This window comes from Acyrthosiphon pisum, chromosome A1, assembly GCF_005508785.2.
Source record: "Acyrthosiphon pisum isolate AL4f chromosome A1, pea_aphid_22Mar2018_4r6ur, whole genome shotgun sequence".
NCBI lineage: Eukaryota > Metazoa > Arthropoda > Insecta > Hemiptera > Aphididae > Acyrthosiphon > Acyrthosiphon pisum.
Genome location: NC_042494.1, coordinates 107,469,856 through 107,488,840, shown reverse-complemented (window position 1 = coordinate 107,488,840; position 18,985 = coordinate 107,469,856). Strand labels below are relative to the sequence as shown.

Genomic DNA, 18,985 nt, shown 5'->3' with positions numbered 1-18,985 from the left:
CACACCCCCCGTATACCAATTGACTTAGATTTACCTATTATTCTAAAATCTAAATGTATTTAAATATATAATAATGTATGATTCCATTATAGACAATTTATTTATTTATTATTTATAATTTATAAAATATTCCACAGTGATTTTTTGTCTGTTTGTTCTGCTAATGGCTACAATTTCCTTGACCGGTTATCATCAGCCGATCTGTGCTGCAACAGCCAGCTTCCAACATATTTGGTTGTGTTCCATATGCTAAGAGGTGGCCCATTTATATTTATAAACATAAGATTCGCTATATTTTTTATTGTCAATTTAGATCTTAGATCAGAACATATTATATTCATTAAACTGAATCCCCGTTCGCATTCTGCAGTAGAAACTGGAAATGTTTTTTTAAGTATATTTAATTCCTGTATTTCTTCATTCATTGTATTGTTATGAATAAAGTTTCTCATTCCTTGAACTAGTACAGATGTATTTAATAAAAATCTACGACCCAATTGTTGTATTTAATTTTCCCCGTGTCTTAGATCAACATCTATTGGCCATGTATTTTTGTTTAAAATTTGAATATTATTTAATATTAAAGTATTATTTTCATTATTGTCGAGTAAACGGGAATGTAGATTACTACATACACTTGTTATAAATTGACTTGGGTTGATACAAATTAATTTTTGGTTATTGGTCAAACCGATTGTTTTGAAAAGCATAATTATTTGAGCTTCCTTTGCTTCTAAAACATGTTCTCCATCTTTAGTCTTAAACGATTCTAATACTCTAATGGTCCTTTTAATTAATTGATCTGATTGTAATAATGTAACTGCATGACTCTGCAATTGATTAGATAAATAAGACAATTCCTTGAGAATATCACACATAAGTGCCAAATCTAAAACAAATTGTGGACTTCCTAATTTTTTATATAAACCAGTATACTTGGACTGAGTTTTTTTATCTTTAGTTGGGTCATTTGAAGCATTATATAAGTGGTTATATAAAGCTGGAAATATTTTCCAAATTGCTTGAACTGCTCTATAGCTGCTGGCCACCCATCTAACATCCAGCACCCTGCCAACTTTTAAAAATATCATATCTAGTTCAGTACATATCGTTTTAAGTTCGTTTTGATTTTTTGGTGATCTGTTGTATAAAGCATAAAGACTATCCAAAAATGCTTTATAATGATTTGTGGCAGTTACATCTTTTACTGAATCATTGACAGCCAACTCTAGTCTGTGGTTCATACAATGCCAACTAAATATCAAAGGATATTTATCTTTAAGGCGTTTAGCTACTCCATTTTTTTTACCTAGGAGAACACTGGTCCCATCACTGACAAATGACACCCAGTTTTTCCGAAGAAATGTTTCATCAAAGCCACATTTATGAAGGCAGGCTAGTAGTTTATCAACAATATGTCAATATTGACAGCTAATTGATTATCAAGCTCAACAAGATCCAAAAACATAAAAATAGGATCATCATTAGATATTGCAGATTTAATATAAACAACCATGCTTGTCTTTGAATTCAAAGTTGTGGATTCGTCAACAAGTACTGAAAATTTGGCGCTACAATCGATAATATTCTTAACTAACTGTTCTCTCATTTTAGTAGCAATATGATCTATAATTGTAGTAGCAGATCTAGAATGTAAAATTGATCCTAAAGAAATTCCATTAGCTTTTTGAAGTTCAATTAATTTAAAATGATCATCAAATGGCCTATTATATTTGGCTATGTAATATGCAGTGCGGAAAATATACTCAGTATTAACATGGTTTTTATGTAACTTTGCCTCAACATTTTTTACAATTTTTTCAGATTCTTTTTCTTTTTTTATTTCATAAGCATGTTGATGAGCGAATGAGTCTGAATGTTTTTTTACTTTATTTCTTAAGTTAGCCAACCTGGTTTAGATGATTGCCTTCATCAACTGTACACATACTCCATTCTTCACTAATTTCAACACCTCTCTTCTTAACTGTCTTTAATTTACCAATTTCTTTGCAATATTCACAGCCAATTTTTTGTTTTGAACAAAATAACCATGGATACTGACCCTCTGATTCTGCCGTTGGAAAATGAATTAATGTTGTAATTAACTTTAATAGGAAAGACTTAATGGTCTAGCTATGCAATCGATCAACAAAAATGATTCAATCACTCCTGATGAAGTGCTGGTTGAACTATCCAATAAATAAGGATACTAAAATTCTTATTATAAATAATTAATAATATTATAATATATATAATATATAATTTACTCTGTACATATACTATGCGCTTATTAAATAGTATTTAACTACCATATGAGTATATAAATCTTTGTATTTGTTTTGTTATTTTGCCTATTAATATTTATACGTGTAATGCTAGTTTGATAAAAGTACTCCTCCCCCCCCCCCCCCCCCCCCGAGCAAAATTTGAATGTACGCCACTGGTCTCCGCTCAGAATCGTTTTTCTTATACAGTGATATTATTATCATTGAATTCAAATTTAATACTATCCATTATACAGTGACCCACTTGTAACCTACTGTACAGCAGAGCGACATCCACTTACCCACCTTTTTAAATATTAATTAGAACAAAAGTTCTTTCATCTGTCAGGTCTTCCTGTTAGCTGTTACACCCTGCAGTACCTATATATGTATAGTTACTTTAATGACAAAAACGTATTCACCATTGTCCATTGATCATTAGCACTTAACAGTTAATATTTTGTGGTGAAAATGTGGATAGATAATTGACTCTTTATTTGTAAGTGTTGATTAGGCCTGAACGGGGATACCACAATAAAAAACCCCCCATGTGTAGGTACCACCTAATCCCTCATGCATTTAAACGGATTTAAATAGTTCAATATTCCAATTTTGTCGTTTTTGAGCAAAGGGTGGTGTGGAAATAAACACTTGTACTTGTTGAATAAAGAAATTACGATGTAGGTAAATTGTTATATATATAGGTAGGTATGTTTCAGTGGCGTAGTCGCGTAGACGTGATTTCTGAAAGGGGAGGATCAAAAAAAGAAAACGACATCTAAATAGGAATAGAGAATTGGAAAATCCCCACCCTTTCAAAACTTTTGACTAAGGTAATAAAAAGCCAATGGGGGGAATCTGACCCCCACGTCCTCCCTTGTCTACGCCAGTGGCGTATTTAGGAGTTTGTCATGGGGAGGGTCTAGATAATTTTTACAAAACCGAACTGCGGGGGGCAAAGCCCCCCTAACCATCAAATTACCCTTTATTAAATAAATATACCATATGTATAAGACGATTTGAAATTTTTGAGTTTTTAATTATTAAATATACACAAAACAAATTTTAAAAAAGTGGGTATAAATAAATTATAATTGAGAAAATCAAAAAATGATTCTCTAACGTACCATCTTGATTCAATTTGCTAAAAGATAAGGTACTACATATTGAAATCGAAGCACTCCTTCTAGTAGAAATTTTGTATACAGGATAAAAAAAATAAACACCATTGTAAAACCACTAGCTTCATTGCTCCGATCAGAATCTAATATATAGTTATGTTATAGCATAACTTTTATAAAAATATTTCTTAAAATACATTACTTCATTCATAGTTGATCTTAGATAACTTTTTAAGGTTGAAAAAGATCTCTCTGGAGTGGCTGTAGATACTGGCAATGTACAAAACTACAAAATATTTGAATTAAAAAATGAGCTCAGTATTTTTCAACCATTTTCGGTACCAAACTGATAAAAAAAATCACGGTATTAATTGAAAATGTTGATTACTGAAGCTTCCGTATCGTATGATAAAATTTGTTTTTCTTAATCATGTAAAAACACAACATTTAACATGTACGAAACACGAGTCAATGGTGGGGGGTCCGGACCCCTTGGACCCCCCCGTAAATACACCACTGGTATGTTTATACGTTTACCAAAATATCTTGTCTACGGACTACTTTAAAAGCTAAGCTATATGTAATATGTTTTGTTATAAGTAATCTGAGAACAAAAACTTATCGTGGATTGCATGCTCACCCAATGGCCAATTTGAATGCTAATTAAGCATTTATTTAAATTCTGGTTTTTGGAATTTCTAAATATATTATGTAGTCAAAGACTATAGTTATTAGTTTATTACTTATTAATTAATTATTTAATTAATTATTCTTCCCATGTATTTTAAATGATGTGTATTTTACGACATTTAAAAACTTTATTGAAGCTATATTTTACCTAATAGTTAATTTTTGACGCTGTTTTGAAAATTTGATTATGGCGTATATAATAGTTAGGTATATAAATATTTGTTGAAAAATGGTACGTCGCGGTCGGTTGTCGGTATATTGATTATAAATATTAATATATTATAATAAGTAATAACTAATAATTTTATAATAGCCAAAGCCCATACCAATATTATATGAAATTACATTATGATAATTGCTAATATCACTATAGCTATTATTATAATAAAGATATCATTTTTTTATTTTTTGGAAAAAATTGATTCAACCTACCGTATATTACTAATAGAAAAATAAATATTACTAATGTATTATAAAAATATATAATCAAATATTCAAATATTCTTAGGAATATAGGCTGACTCTGCTCAGAATCGTTGTCATGCATACAATGATTTATCATTGAATTCCAATTTAAGTATTTAATGTATTCATTAAAGTGGCCTATACTCATTTATAACTCAATGACAATGATAGATGGGTACCTACCTATGCTCGAAACCGACAATAATACAGCATAAGTGAAACTTCCCCGATTTTTGTTCAAATATTTGTAATATCAAAGATCAAACCATCGGCGTTATCACAACATATACAATATAGACATTATAAAAATAACAATATAACCGTAAAAAATATTTAAAAATTCAAAAACTATTATGTACGCGTAAACTTCCGTTTGAATAAAATATACATTTATACGTGTCTATGGTAAATGCAATTCTGTGTATACATAATAGTATACATTATAATACAACTTTCTAGGTTTCTCGACTAGAAATTTAAACGAGAATTAACAGACCGTATATTAATTGTATTTATTTTCGTTTCAGCACAACTCATATGGTCCAGATTTTAACAGCTAGGTACCAAACTATAATAATTAATACCTATCTATAATAATACTATACCTACTTAGATTACGTAGGAATCCACCAAATTCCTACTATAGTCATATTATTGACTAATATAGATACGGTCAGATGAACTGTTCATATTTTGATTGTTTGATTTATATGCAGATGAAACAGACCAATTTCCTCACCATTATCCGTTTTATGGACTTCTTCATATTTAGTAAGTACCTATATAGTAACGGTTTTAAACCCATACTGATGTAATAATTTTAAATTGCATTTTTTGATATAGTCCATACCCATATAATATTAATTGGTTTGATATTACATTTGATCAGTATAAAATGTATCATGTAGGTTAGGTACCAGCTACGTATAGATATTTTATGCAATATGCTCGTGATGCCATGGTATATCTGGGCGCCTATGTGACATATAATATATATTACTATACATATAGCTATCATAATTAGGTATCTAACATCGTACACAGCAAACCACTTAAAAGTATTAGGTTTAGGTTGTTATCAAGTGAAAAAAATTATCTTTAGCTCATAAGTACGTGATTTATACACACAATGGACGTGTGTGGTGTATATAATATTATATAGGTATATTCAACATGTAGGTAATATTATATATAAGTATACCTACCTGGCTAGCTAAACACAGTGAAATATCATAGTCTGTAGTTATACTGCAGTGTATTATCCGAAAATGTAAGTCTATAAATACCAAGTATTTCATGAATTTGTTGTAGTTATGAATGCATAATGCATTAAACAATAGCAAACCATATAGGTAGGTAGTATACAGGTATGATTACTGATTAACCATTATAAAATAATAATATTGCTCATTAATGAGTATAATAATAAATGAGTATATTATTATATTATAGTTATAAATGTTATTTATTAAAAGTTTCGATTAGTGACACAGGGTTTGATATAAATGTATAACTAATATAACTAACACAGGTTGCACAATGTTGGTTTACTGCATTTACTCCGATTGCCTTAACTTTAAAACTAAATAACTAAGCTAAAGGTATAGCCGTATAGGTGATACTGTGATAGGTATATACTGCAAGGTACCTATCTACTCAATATGTATCAAAATTCTTAAAAAATATTTTGCTTTAGAATAATATGGTATGTAAAAAATTGAATTTTGTAATTTAAAAAGTAAAACTTATTAATAATGATAACGATAAATAATAAGAATTAAAAAATTGAATTAAATGTTTTTTTTTTTTTATATAGTTTTGTGACCATTAAAATTTAAAATATGCTTTATTCTTTATTATATAAATTGTAAATACGTATCTAGTACCTACCTACACTAAAATATTTAAATTGTGTTTTTAGGTACATATGGTTTTACTATAGGTTAATTAGTTTCACATAGTTACACCAAAATGTAAGCCAAATATTTTTGTTGATACCTATATAAATTTAAACCACGCATATATTATTTGATATGCCATATATTATACATTGTCACAACTCACATTGATACAATATGAGTGTAGGACGTAGGTATATGACATATTAATTTTTAAACAATGTTTATAAAAATGCAGAGCTCCAATAACTAATGACGAATAGGTAATATATTTCTTATAGGTACAATTTATATTTTTAAAACATTTTCAGTATATATGTTTAACACAAGCTGTCAAACTATAAAGTAAATATTAAATATAATTGTTTTGGTTTGGTTGAAAAGTGAATCGGCAGTAAGAGTAAATAAAAAAGTACAATTTTGGCCGAAAACGTTTATGCTCTTTGGATTTCTGTTTACGGAATATAAAGCATAATACGCATGCTGTACAAGGGTCACTAATATGACGAATCACGAATATGTAAACAAATCTTGTAACGTCGTCACGGCATGTATATATAATTTACATAAAATTAAATACATAAGTACCCATATGGCTATATGTAACATAATATTATAACATATCTCAATTTTACAGGCACACCGCACACGTGATATGTTGTTTGTTTGTACATTAGACCATAATAATATGTTTATTTTATTAGTAAAAGTATTAATTACCGGTGGTTGGCTGAACCCATGTGTACTATACATATACACTACTGTCTACTACTATAAAAATATAAAATATAATATTTATAAACAACAGATATTTTATTTTTTATATTTTATTCACGTTTTGTCAGTTTATACATTCAGACATTAGACTTTAGATCGACCAATTTAAATATCCTAAGGCCAAACATTGACGAAATTATATTACCTACCTATCAGGGGCGTAATTTGGGGGGGGGGGGGGGGGTGCAGAGTGTACATTTGCACTAACTTTTTTTGGCTAAACCTAACCTTCTTTGGCCTGCCAATAATAATTATAAACGCCGATATACCTAACTACCTAAGTGTTTTATATTATATATATTTTATATTTTTTCAGTACCTATTTAAAAAAAGTATATTGTACTAATGTTTAGCTTCCAAGAATGTATGATGTGGTTTTGTGGTCCCACAATATTATAATTGATAAAATTATAACACAAACATTGTGAAGAAGGGTACACGTGAAATACATTTCTAGCTTTATTAAGCTAGCTATATTATATATATTTTGAGTATGCAGGGAGAAAAAATGTGTAGGTTAGGTATTTTATTATATAGGTGTTTTCTACACATACATTGGTTTACCAAGTGTAAATACCACTGTACACGGGTATCCTCAATATAAAATAAATACATTAAAAGTACCTACACATAGTTCGTCCAACTACCAACTTGAGGTGGTGTTGCTATGCATTTACCTAATATAGGTATTAGGTACCATATCACAATTCACAGAATAATATTTCTTTTAGATTACTCTAAATTTATTCAATACACAATATATTATTATGCGTAATGCATTGCCATATACTGTATAACGTTGCATTCAACATGTTCATGTGGGCATGGACTTAAACAATAAATTAGTTACATTAGTGTGTTTAATAAAATTATAGCAGACAGACTATACTCTAATATTTTACCCACTCGGTGACCCTCACCTACCCGGCTACCCAACCTCCCGGCACCCATCACCCACCCACCCAATTTTCTAGCCAGTTCAATTGAACTACCTAGAGTACGTCTTCGGCGCCACTGCCGTGACTGCCAGAAGAAATGCCGCCCGTGACCGAGTTCAAACCGTCGATGGTGCGTGTCACAACCGACACCTTAGTCCGCTCGGCCACTCCGCCCCCCATTAAACATTTATTTGGCACTTATTTTATTATTTCCAGTGGTTATAAATGAAAATTGCATTAAACACATATTATACATAAATCCAAATTTTGACTTGATCTAACTTGGTCAGTTTTATATAAATAAAAAAAACTTTTAATACAAAAAATGTTTGAAAAAAAATAATCTTTCCGAATATGTAGAAAAAAAATAGTGTTTCCGTTTAAAAACATGTAAGTTGTATTGCGCATGCGCACACCAATGGTGTTAAAAATTTGAAATGTATCTGAAAATATGTATTTAAGTACTCTCTATCACCTCCTAAAAACCCCCATTGCAATACAAGATCATCCATCTGACATATTTAATGTTACCTTATTAAATCATGATAAGGAGGAGGGGTAAAAGTACCAAACACGAAATTCTAAGTTTCAATATTTTTCATTTGGGAGGGCTAAGACCCTCCCCCCACTAGTTTTACCTATGGACTAGTGCAGCAATTAGGAAGCAATATGAAATTTAATTGGAAGTGTCCCTTTTGATCCTAATAGGCAGTGTACGGGATAGTCTTAAAACATGCATCAGGCCAGCCTATGTATGCCTTAATCTTTCCTGGACCAGTCCAGAAACAAAACATGAAGTTCCCATGTATATGGTCGCCAAATTCTAGCAGGTATGCTTATTACCCTCCCAGAAAGGTAATATTGTTGTTAGGGTATGGTGAAAAATTTTCACTGAAGAAAAAACACATTACAAAGCTTCGAAGTCTGACTCAGCTCACTTACCAAACCTAACCATCTATTCCATTATGATGACCACACACAAACAAACAGTCAAAACTTCCAAAAGACGGAAAGATAGATAGGTAAGTACTACCTACTGGCAACTGGCTACTGCCTATAGTACCTATTATAAGACAATAATACCATTGATTAAATATTCAATCAATGCTAAAAGCCCAATGGGCATAGCCGTTTTCGACCAAAAACGTACCCTTCCCTTTTCGGCCGATTCACTTTTCGACCAAATTTAAAAAAGGTCGATTCCCTTTTCGACCAAAATCGTACCCTTCCCTTTTCGGCTGATTCACTTTTCGACCAAATTTAAAAAATACGTCGATTCCCTTTTCGACCAAAATCGTACCCTTCCCTTTTCTGCTGATTCACTTTTCGACCAAAACAAAAAGTTTTGTAATATGATATGTAAAAACATACCAAATGATGATAACATACCAAAATATTTAAATATATTTCAATTTACTACACACATAGTCTTTTACTGCTTTAAGTGATTTAAAATAATTATAAAAATTACCTCACTAATTCACTAACAAGGTAAGTGATATATAAAAGTGGTAAGGGGGGATTTTGTGTGTATAACATAATAATATACAATTGTTGTCATTAATTATTAAGTATATAATAATATCTAATATAATATAGTTTTGAAAATTATACAATACAAAAAGTTTAATATAGCCATATGTATTATATTTTATGTTATAGGTACATATTGAACATTATTAAAACAACATTTTATGAAACTTATACTTTAAATAATTTTTAAAATTATAATTTCCATAATTTTACAAAAATTATAATATACTTATCAGTTTATTATTTTATATATTATACATATTACTATTGTACTTAATGATTATTGACAAAATCTTTAAATTATTATAATATTATAAATATTTATTTATATATTTTACACATTTTATACAACTTATACTTTTAATAATTTTCTGTAAGTATAACCTAAACTCTAAAGTATATAATAGTAATTATTATCAATAATATTTGCTATTATATAACAACAACTATATACCTATTAGTTTATTTCTTAATATTATATTATACGCATTACTATTAGACTTAATAATTATTGACAACAATTGTATATTATTATGTTATTCTTTTTATAAAATAATAAATATTATACACAGTGTGACATATTAACACTAAACTAATGTTAATAATATATAGGTATTCTTATGTTTAAAATTTTTTTTATATTTTATTTTACAACATTTTATGCAACTTATACTTAAAATAATTTTTTAAATTATAATTGCTATAATTTTACAGAAATTATATACCAATTATTTTATTTATTTTACATATCATATTACAAAACTTTTTGTTTTGGTCGAAAAGTGAATCGGTCGAAAAGGGAATCGACCTTTTTTAAATTTGGTCGAAAAGTGAATTGGCCGAAAAGGGAAGGGTACGTTTTTGGTCGAAAACGGTCTCGCCCAGCCCAATCCAGTGGCAAGTGGCAGTATGACTGAGAATTTTCGGGACAAAATAAAGTCCCAGACAAAAAGTTGTTAAGTGGGTACTCCCTACTGGGCAGTTGTCAGTTGTCGCACTGAATGACTTAAGGGTGTAACTACATTTCACTATTTCAGTATCATATTTCAGGGGTAGGCGGGTTGAAAAATGTTTACTGTCCCACGAATAAAACTGTTCGAACTGCCAGTGAACCAACAGTACAAAGTGCAAGTATAAATGTATTATAATATAATATAATAACAATTATGGTCCGTTATTATTACAACGCAAATTGCGTGTCGAGAGAGCGTTTACGCACGACGTTCGAAGAGGAGGAGGACTTCCCGCAACATTGCGAAAGTATATTATTATGAGAAAAAAGTAATAATAATAATAATATACCGTCCTTGGGGTGCCACGACGTTTCGTGCACCGCATTGAGTAATATTACTCTATGGTGCACCGCGGTCCGGGACAACGAGCACGCGCACGCCGTGTCGCCGTCGGCGATAATCAAATAATCAATACCCGCAATAGTCCCGCCGCATTCGGTCTTGCGGCGGCGGCAGTGTAGCGTCGTAGCGACGTGTACACGTCATCCGGACGGTCTATGGCCGTCACCGCCCAAGGGAAGCGCACTGCCCGCCCGCCCGCATCGCCGACAGCAGGCCGTAGATTAAGTCCTCGCGCGTGCGCATGTACGTCGTCCTTGAAGCGCGCAGGCCGATCGAACAGCTGAGGCGACTCGGCCGCCCGCCCGCCCGTCCGCTACTCCGCTGGACAAGTTGTATTTATTATTACGGCGCAGTTGTTGGTTTTTTTTTTTTATATCGTTCTCCCTTTTCCCGTACCACTTTGGCTTGTCGCGGACCAGTCAAACGTTATAATATTATTGTATTCAATTTTTTTTATCCTTTGCCTTGCGATTTATTTTTATCGTCTCCGAGTTCGCCTTTGCTGCCGTGCGCGAGTTTCGCGTTTGTACAACACTGTAGTGATCTGAAAATAGTGAGTAAACGTCATTATTTCGACACACAACCTTTGGGTCTGCTCAAACTCAATTCGTTACGTCCGAGCCGTTTTTCGGAAAACAGTTGGGACTCGGGAAAAGCGGACCATGTCCGACGGCGAAGGTTCGGCGCAGACGGCCGCAGTGGAGACGGGCGGCCAGTCGGATAACATGACGGTGGCCATGGATGGCCAGCAGCAACAGCAGCAGCAGAATGTGTCCATTACCAAAGACGACGGCGAACCGAACCCAAAAAAGGCCAAGCTATCAGGTGGCGGCGGTGGCGAAGTTTTCGGCCGAGGTGGCGGTGGCGCGGACAAGCAGCACTCCGCTTCGGACAAGCTGGAGCACAGGCTGGGAGGCATACTGTGCTGCGCCGTCTGCTTGGACTTGCCCAGGTCGTCCATCTATCAGGTGAGAATTGGTGATTTCGTACGCTCCGTCCTGACTCCCGACCACCCGACGGTCGCTAGTTCTATTTTTAAAAGACAGTCTCGTTGTTGTTGTTATTATTATTATTATAACTATTATTATTATTATTATTGTTGTCGTCGTCGTCGTACCAGCTGACCGACGTGCCGCCACCGCGGCTGTATTCCCTGGGTCAACGACATTAAATTATGCGCGCGCGAATATCGTTTATTGCCTTTCTCCGATGGTTGTTGCAATAAAATAATATTATAATATTATTTCGACATTTCAACGGTTCGTTTCCGTATTATTGCGCGTCACGATGACGATATTACTGTTATATTATTGTACCAGATGGACGGCCTTTTTTTGGCATTTCCCAATACAAACGAGACGCCCTTGCAGCGCCGTGTTCGTCAATAATTTCGCGCGTGTTCCCGAGATAAATCGTGGTCCAACATCCGCGGTACAAAGTTCGGCAGCATGCGATTGTTAAAAAGTAAAAACCGTGTGCAATTTAATATTATAATATAAAAATACACTTTTGGGCCGACGATATCATCGTTCGCCGGGTGGGTCTTTCCGTTATCTGTTTCACATTTGCGTTACTTGACATCGCGAGTGTTCGACATTGCCAATTAATAAAATATAACATTAATTACCTGAACAAAATGCAATCATTATTCATTATATATTTATATGGTATAAGTGGCACAGCCGTATAACGCTATAAGTCATAATAAGCATTAAAGCATCAACCGCCACCAAAAACTGGGCCAAAACCAATTTCGCGACATTATGTTTCCCCGCGTTAGCGATGTGTCGGAACGTCTTGTGCACGACCTTGGGGGGGGGGGAGCCCAGGGGACCGAGTACCCCAACTAATTTTACAGACATTTTAGCGTACCACTACTATTATTTTTAAAGGGAACGCACGGGACGCTTCATTAATCTGCATTTTTATCAAAATGTGCGAGATACCATCGTAATTTGTCCTATGGATTATTTTATTACAGCGGATCTATAAATTATAATACGTCCTCGAATACGTCTATATAATATAATATTAGCTTGTACCTATTTTTGAATTGATTATTTTCTAAATATTTTTTATATGATTTAAAAAGTGGTATTAAGGGGTGTGGGGGATAGCCCCGTCGGCTCAATAACGTTTAACAAGAGATGGGGACTTTTAAAAGTAAACAGAGGTCCCCTACTTTAATCTTGCCAAGTCGAGCACTGGCTAGTAGTCACTAACGGTATTCGGAAAAAGACACTAAAAAACGAACTGTTTATAATTAATTTTGTGTATTGTAACGCTGACACGCTAAAACAAAATTCGCGACTTTTTAACACGATTTAGCTGGTTGGTCAAAACCATAGGCGCAAATAACGTTTGAGATTTGGGGGGGGGGATTAATAGGGCTATAGGGCCTTACTTTGATAATATTAAATAAGCTAAAAACAAAATGTAGGAAATGTTTGGGAGGGCTATGGACATTTTTGGGGGGCTTAGCCCCTAAAGCCCCCCCCCCCTATTAGCGTCTATGGTCAAAACACACGAGAAAAGATATTTTTATAGGTATTTGTTCTAATTGTTCTTTATCATTAATTAATAATTATCATTATAATAATATTTATGTCAAAATATTAAAATAAGATTACTATTATTTATTTTCTTATATAGCATATCATTGTATTAATATTACAATAGGTCCTACTTTAATTTTGTTATTTTTCAGTGACTTTTTCCGGCATTCCAATGCGACAGACGTCGCTCGCTAATCCATGTTTAATTTTTTTTTAACACTGTTTGATTACTATCACAATGTAACCTATTAACTGTTTATTTATTTAACGATTGTTATATAGTACCACGAATTAAGATATCTTAATTCATGTACAGTACATATATCTCGACATATATTATAACATTTTTATTTTCAAATGTCATTTTTAATCGAGTTTTTAATGGATATTTTCTGTGAGCACTGTTATAATAATTACTGTTGTGCCCGTGGCCTAGGATTTCAAAAATAATGCTTTCAACTGCTGTTTCAGCGTTCTCTCATACTTATAGTAATGAATAACGAATATTGATGTTTGGATATTAATGATGAGGGGGGAGTTTTGTGTGTTAAAACATCCCCCTTTCCTCGCCGGAATAATCCAAAAATATATTAAATGTGTGAACACCCGTCAAAAAAGTTGTATTAAATTAAAACATATAGCTTTAAAAAATTCTAGCTACACGCCTACTTAGAATATAATTATATACATATATTTGTAGAATTTTGAATTAACGAGGAGTCGTGAATGTGAAACCTAATATATTTTATCGTTGTACAATGAATACCTACTAGTATTTATAAATTATAATGAATGATAATATAATTTATAGGTTTTATAGAACATATTATAATATATTTTGTTTCTGATATTTTAGATATTTGGAAGATTTTATATTTTTTATCTTACACGACGATCTGTTCTTTTACCTTCTGTACAAAGTACAACACATTTATGGCAATATGATGATAGCGCGAAGATAATAAAACTTTCATAGTCAACTAGCCGCTACTCGCAAGCCCCCGATGGTATTTAAAAATTGACTAGCAATTTGAAACTTCTCAATCTCTCAAGACTCGGGGGTGATAAGCTGTGGAGTCCCCTTTATTTTGCCATTCAGGATGGGTATATTATCTTTAGGAATTGGCTTTGGAAAATCAATTTTACATAGCCCTATTAACTAGTTTACCTAATAGGTTTATAGTTTTTTATAGTTTTTTAGTCGTCAGTAAGTATAAACAACTGACATTAGTAATTAATAAATAATTTAACCCCTTTACATTAATCGTACTTCAAAAAAACATTTTATGAACACTCTAATTTACTTATACGGTCCCATGTAATTTGGTTTATATGCAATTGTCTATCATTCGAGTAGACTAAAAAATGAAATTCATGTTTCAGGTTTTAAACTTTTGAATTTAGATATAATAATCTGCTATGTGAGTTGTGTGTACAAACTATATTATCTTTGTTCACAGTGTACAAATGGACATTTAATGTGCGCTGGATGCTTTGCTCATTTGTTGGCTGATGCACGTTTACGAGATGAAATGGCCACATGTCCCAATTGTCGTGTGGACATTGCGAAAAACACAGCCACGCGTAACTTGGCTGTTGAGAAAGCAGTCAGTGAACTGCCATCAGAGTGTCAGTTTTGCGCCAAAGAATTCCCACGTAACACATTACAACATCACGAACAACAGCTTTGTGCGGAACGGTAAGCAGTTAGCCAAATTTTGTTTTTTATTCGTTGGAAATAAATTGTGCTTATGATAAACGTTTATATTTTGCTTACTTTAATTTTTTAGACCAGTAAAATGTGGGTACAGTAAAATAGGCTGCCCTTGGCGTGGACCCAGTCATGAAGCATCTGAACATGAAAAAGTGTGCCCTCACCCATCAACTACGGGAAAAGATGTCATGTCTGCACTTGATGCTATGGACCAAAAGTTTCAGGAAGAGAAACTTTTATATGACACCATATTTGACTTGATGAGTTTTGAAAAGATAACATTTAATGGTAAATCATAAAATATATATTATAGTATGCTGTAGTAAATAACTAAACAAGGCCAAGTAGCCCAACTAGGGTTTAAATTAAATCAATATGTATTTAATTGGATTAAACACATTATTTAGATTTGCAATTAAAACCATACCGAACAGAAGAGTTTGTACACAAATTGTACTATGAGACTGCCAGATTTTCAGCGTTCAATTTTCAGTGGGTTGTCAAAACCCGCATCAATAACATGCAAAGAGACCCAGCGTTAAGTGTTGATCGTCACATGTCATACCAGGTAATTTATGTGCAAGATTTGTAGGAAAAAAATGTATTAATTTTTAAATTTTTTGTATTGTATTCACTATCCTATTTTTTAAATAATATAATAATAATTTGAATAACATTGTTTCATAGAAAAAAACAGGTAAGTTCTATTTAATATAAGAAAAAAAACAATAATTAACCCATAATATACACAAATGCGTAAAACACAACCACAAGTATCCATATACGTGTTGTCAGTCCTTTCAGTGTTAGGTTACACCAAAAATTTGGATGTCATTAGTCATCACTGTAACGTTTAAGGACGATGTGTTTTCAACTATATTCAATGTGACATGGATAATTCAATTATAATTGTGAAACAGGAGACAAGATATTTTTTGTTATATTAATAAACGTTCACAGTTTTCAAGACCACACTACTACTACTACTTCTAGTACTAGTACTACTACTACTACAACGGCATCATCTTCATGGTATGGACTCTCAAATCAATCTATCGTTGAATCGGCACATGCACGACAAAATTCATATTGCCATCTATAAAATGTGTTTATTTTTTTGTTTTTGCCCGTTTCTCTACGTCCGCCACGTCTAGACACATTTTACCTAAACACCATCGAAGAGATAACAACGGCTGAAACATCAATTAAAGACGCCAATATGGATCAGATCGCAGGATTTTTTTGTATAAACAGTTTTTGTTTTTTACGACGTTCTCAAAGTAAAACTTTACGGATTCTTGTTAATTATTCTTGCTAGGTTAATATAAACATATTTATTAAAAACTTGTAATTGTATTTTTTTCTTAAATTCATTTTTATTTGTATAAAGGGTAAGCTTTGGTAAGTCATTAGTCAGAAATATACTAAATTGCTTTTATTTTTTTTCTTGTCCTGGTAAGTTATGCTAACATTTGGAAGCACTGTGTATAATAATTTGGGTTGAGTTTTGTTTTTCAGGTGCATTCGGACTAATATACTTTTAAAAAAATTTACTAAATAATCAAATTTTACTACTAATATTTCAGGATTATTTTTGCAGGTTATTCGTTGTACCATCTGAATATACTAATCGATTTTTTTTTTTTTTTTTATTCATTCCTGTTTCCCTTACGCCCTCAATTATGTCGTCGTCATGCTGATCATCTGTAAATAGCTGATTCTGAAAACCAAAATCCCCACACCTATGTCTGTCCATTATCTAGTAGTTAAAGGACCATTTGGTGATATGAAGGTGAATCCGAAAATATATAAGTTTGAATTCAACGAGAATGAAACAGAAACACAATTTGTAACATTGCCATTACCAGACTCAGCCGAATGTAATCGGCTGTTAGCTGCCAAAACTATCAACTTGAGGTATGTACCAAAAAAAATAAACTTTGAATAAGAATTATGAAAAAAGATTGTTTCTTAATATAAAATTTTCAAATTTATTTCAAATGACTAAAACAATTTTACCTTGAGTATAGAATATACATGTTAATGTATACATTTAAACATGTTAAATATGATAACTTATATTTAATAATAAATATTTAAATTATTAAATAAAATGTTTATGTTTGATGTTTCTAATCATATTGTATTGAAAATATACAAGGTTATTTTTTAACTATGCACAACCCATTTTTATATTTAAATCATGCATATACAAATTCTTAGATTTTTCACAATATTTATTATTTAACCAACATTTGTTTTTCAAATGAAAACCAACCTTTTTCAACACAAATTATGAACCAAATGATTTTTCTAAAAATGTCGACGTTTTGTATTTTAAATTTGAACAAAAATTTCCAGAGATATTAATTTAAAATACCAAGCATAATAGTCTACTAAAAGGATATTATTTACTTTTGTTTTGATAGTAATTATTATCAAATATTTTATGTTGCATACTTAGTTATAATTATCGAGCTCATATCCATTTACAAAGTATTTAAGAAGATGTCACACCCGCATGTGTTGTCTCCGTTTTACAAATATACAACATAGAAAAAACTGTTTTGGCAAGACAACTTTTCTCGCACCATATTTGTTGTAGAACTACCAAATTTTCACAACACGTAAAGAAGAACTTTATCCGTGCTTTTTTTTAATTGCACTATCCAATCATTTTTCATGAATAAATGAAAAAAACAAAATGTTTAGTAGCAAAAAACTTTTATTATATTTATGTTATCTATGGGCACGCTGTTGCATAGATAATTTTCCACCCTATATGTTCAGACATTTTGGAGCCACTACTACAAACACAGAAAGATGAAAGTTTTCCCGTGCAAAACAGTTTTTGGTATGTTGTACATTAGGACAACACAAGCAGGTGTGACATCCTCTTAACAGACTATTATCCTTAGTTTTTAAAGTAGAATAACTCTGAAACTTTTTGCTTAAATTTCGATTACAATATGTCATAATTTTCAAAAAAATCATCTAATTCACAATTTGCATCAAGACATTATGGTTGTCATTTGAAAAACCAATGTTGATTAATGAAGATGCTCATTAAACATTTTGAAAAATAAAGTATTTGAAAATATCGTCTTTATCTTCACTTAAAAAAAAAAAGAAGAATTAATTGATGACATGTATAATTTAAACATAAAAATGGGGCGACTGCTTAAAATATCACATATTTATATACCACAAATATAAGTTGGTACCTATGTGTCTGTAATAAAAATATAATTTTAAATTTAGCTTATTTATGGTTTTTTTTTTTTAACAATTTGTTTATTTTTCACAGGTTGATCATGTTTTTGGTGTCGAAATAATCACAAAATCAATACATATAAATATAAATAAAGTAATATTTAATCATCAAAAAGCTGTTTCCACTTATATTATTGAAATGATTATTTTTTTTTTCATTATTATTTACCTAGGCGTATATAGACATAATAGTTTTTTTTAATTAACAAAGCGTATTAAGCTAATTTTTAAAAGTTTTATAGTTTATTTTTATCTTATTATTTTATTTTATGTTATTGTTGACGTCATTCCCCCATGGTTTCACCTTGCCCTACTGCACGTTTATCTTTCCTTATTGTATTGTATTTTAATATTTTATTGGACATAAATAAAGTAACACATCAAAATTATTATATTAATTGA

General features: G+C 31.7%; 2 protein-coding genes across 2 annotated transcripts; one reads left to right on the top strand and one right to left on the bottom strand.

Moving 5' to 3' along the window:
• Window positions 1-523: 523 nt before the first annotated feature.
• LOC103309452 (E3 SUMO-protein ligase KIAA1586-like) lies at window positions 524-2,696 on the bottom strand. Its single transcript, XM_029486312.1, has 5 exons — window positions 2,687-2,696; window positions 1,949-2,071; window positions 1,413-1,737; window positions 636-1,254; window positions 524-535 (listed from the first exon to the last, which is right to left on the bottom strand). The coding sequence occupies exons 1-5, from the start codon at window positions 2,694-2,696 to the stop codon at window positions 524-526; spliced, it is 1,089 nt and encodes a 362-aa protein (XP_029342172.1).
• Window positions 2,697-11,113: 8,417 nt separating this feature from the next.
• Window positions 11,114-18,981, top strand: LOC100165534 (cysteine and histidine-rich protein 1 homolog). The gene is made up of 6 exons (XM_001948027.3): window positions 11,114-12,009; window positions 15,057-15,295; window positions 15,387-15,598; window positions 15,718-15,878; window positions 17,025-17,227; window positions 18,618-18,981. The coding sequence occupies exons 1-6, from the start codon at window positions 11,704-11,706 to the stop codon at window positions 18,643-18,645; spliced, it is 1,149 nt and encodes a 382-aa protein (XP_001948062.1). The 5' UTR covers window positions 11,114-11,703; the 3' UTR covers window positions 18,646-18,981.
• Window positions 18,982-18,985: the final 4 nt, after the last annotated feature.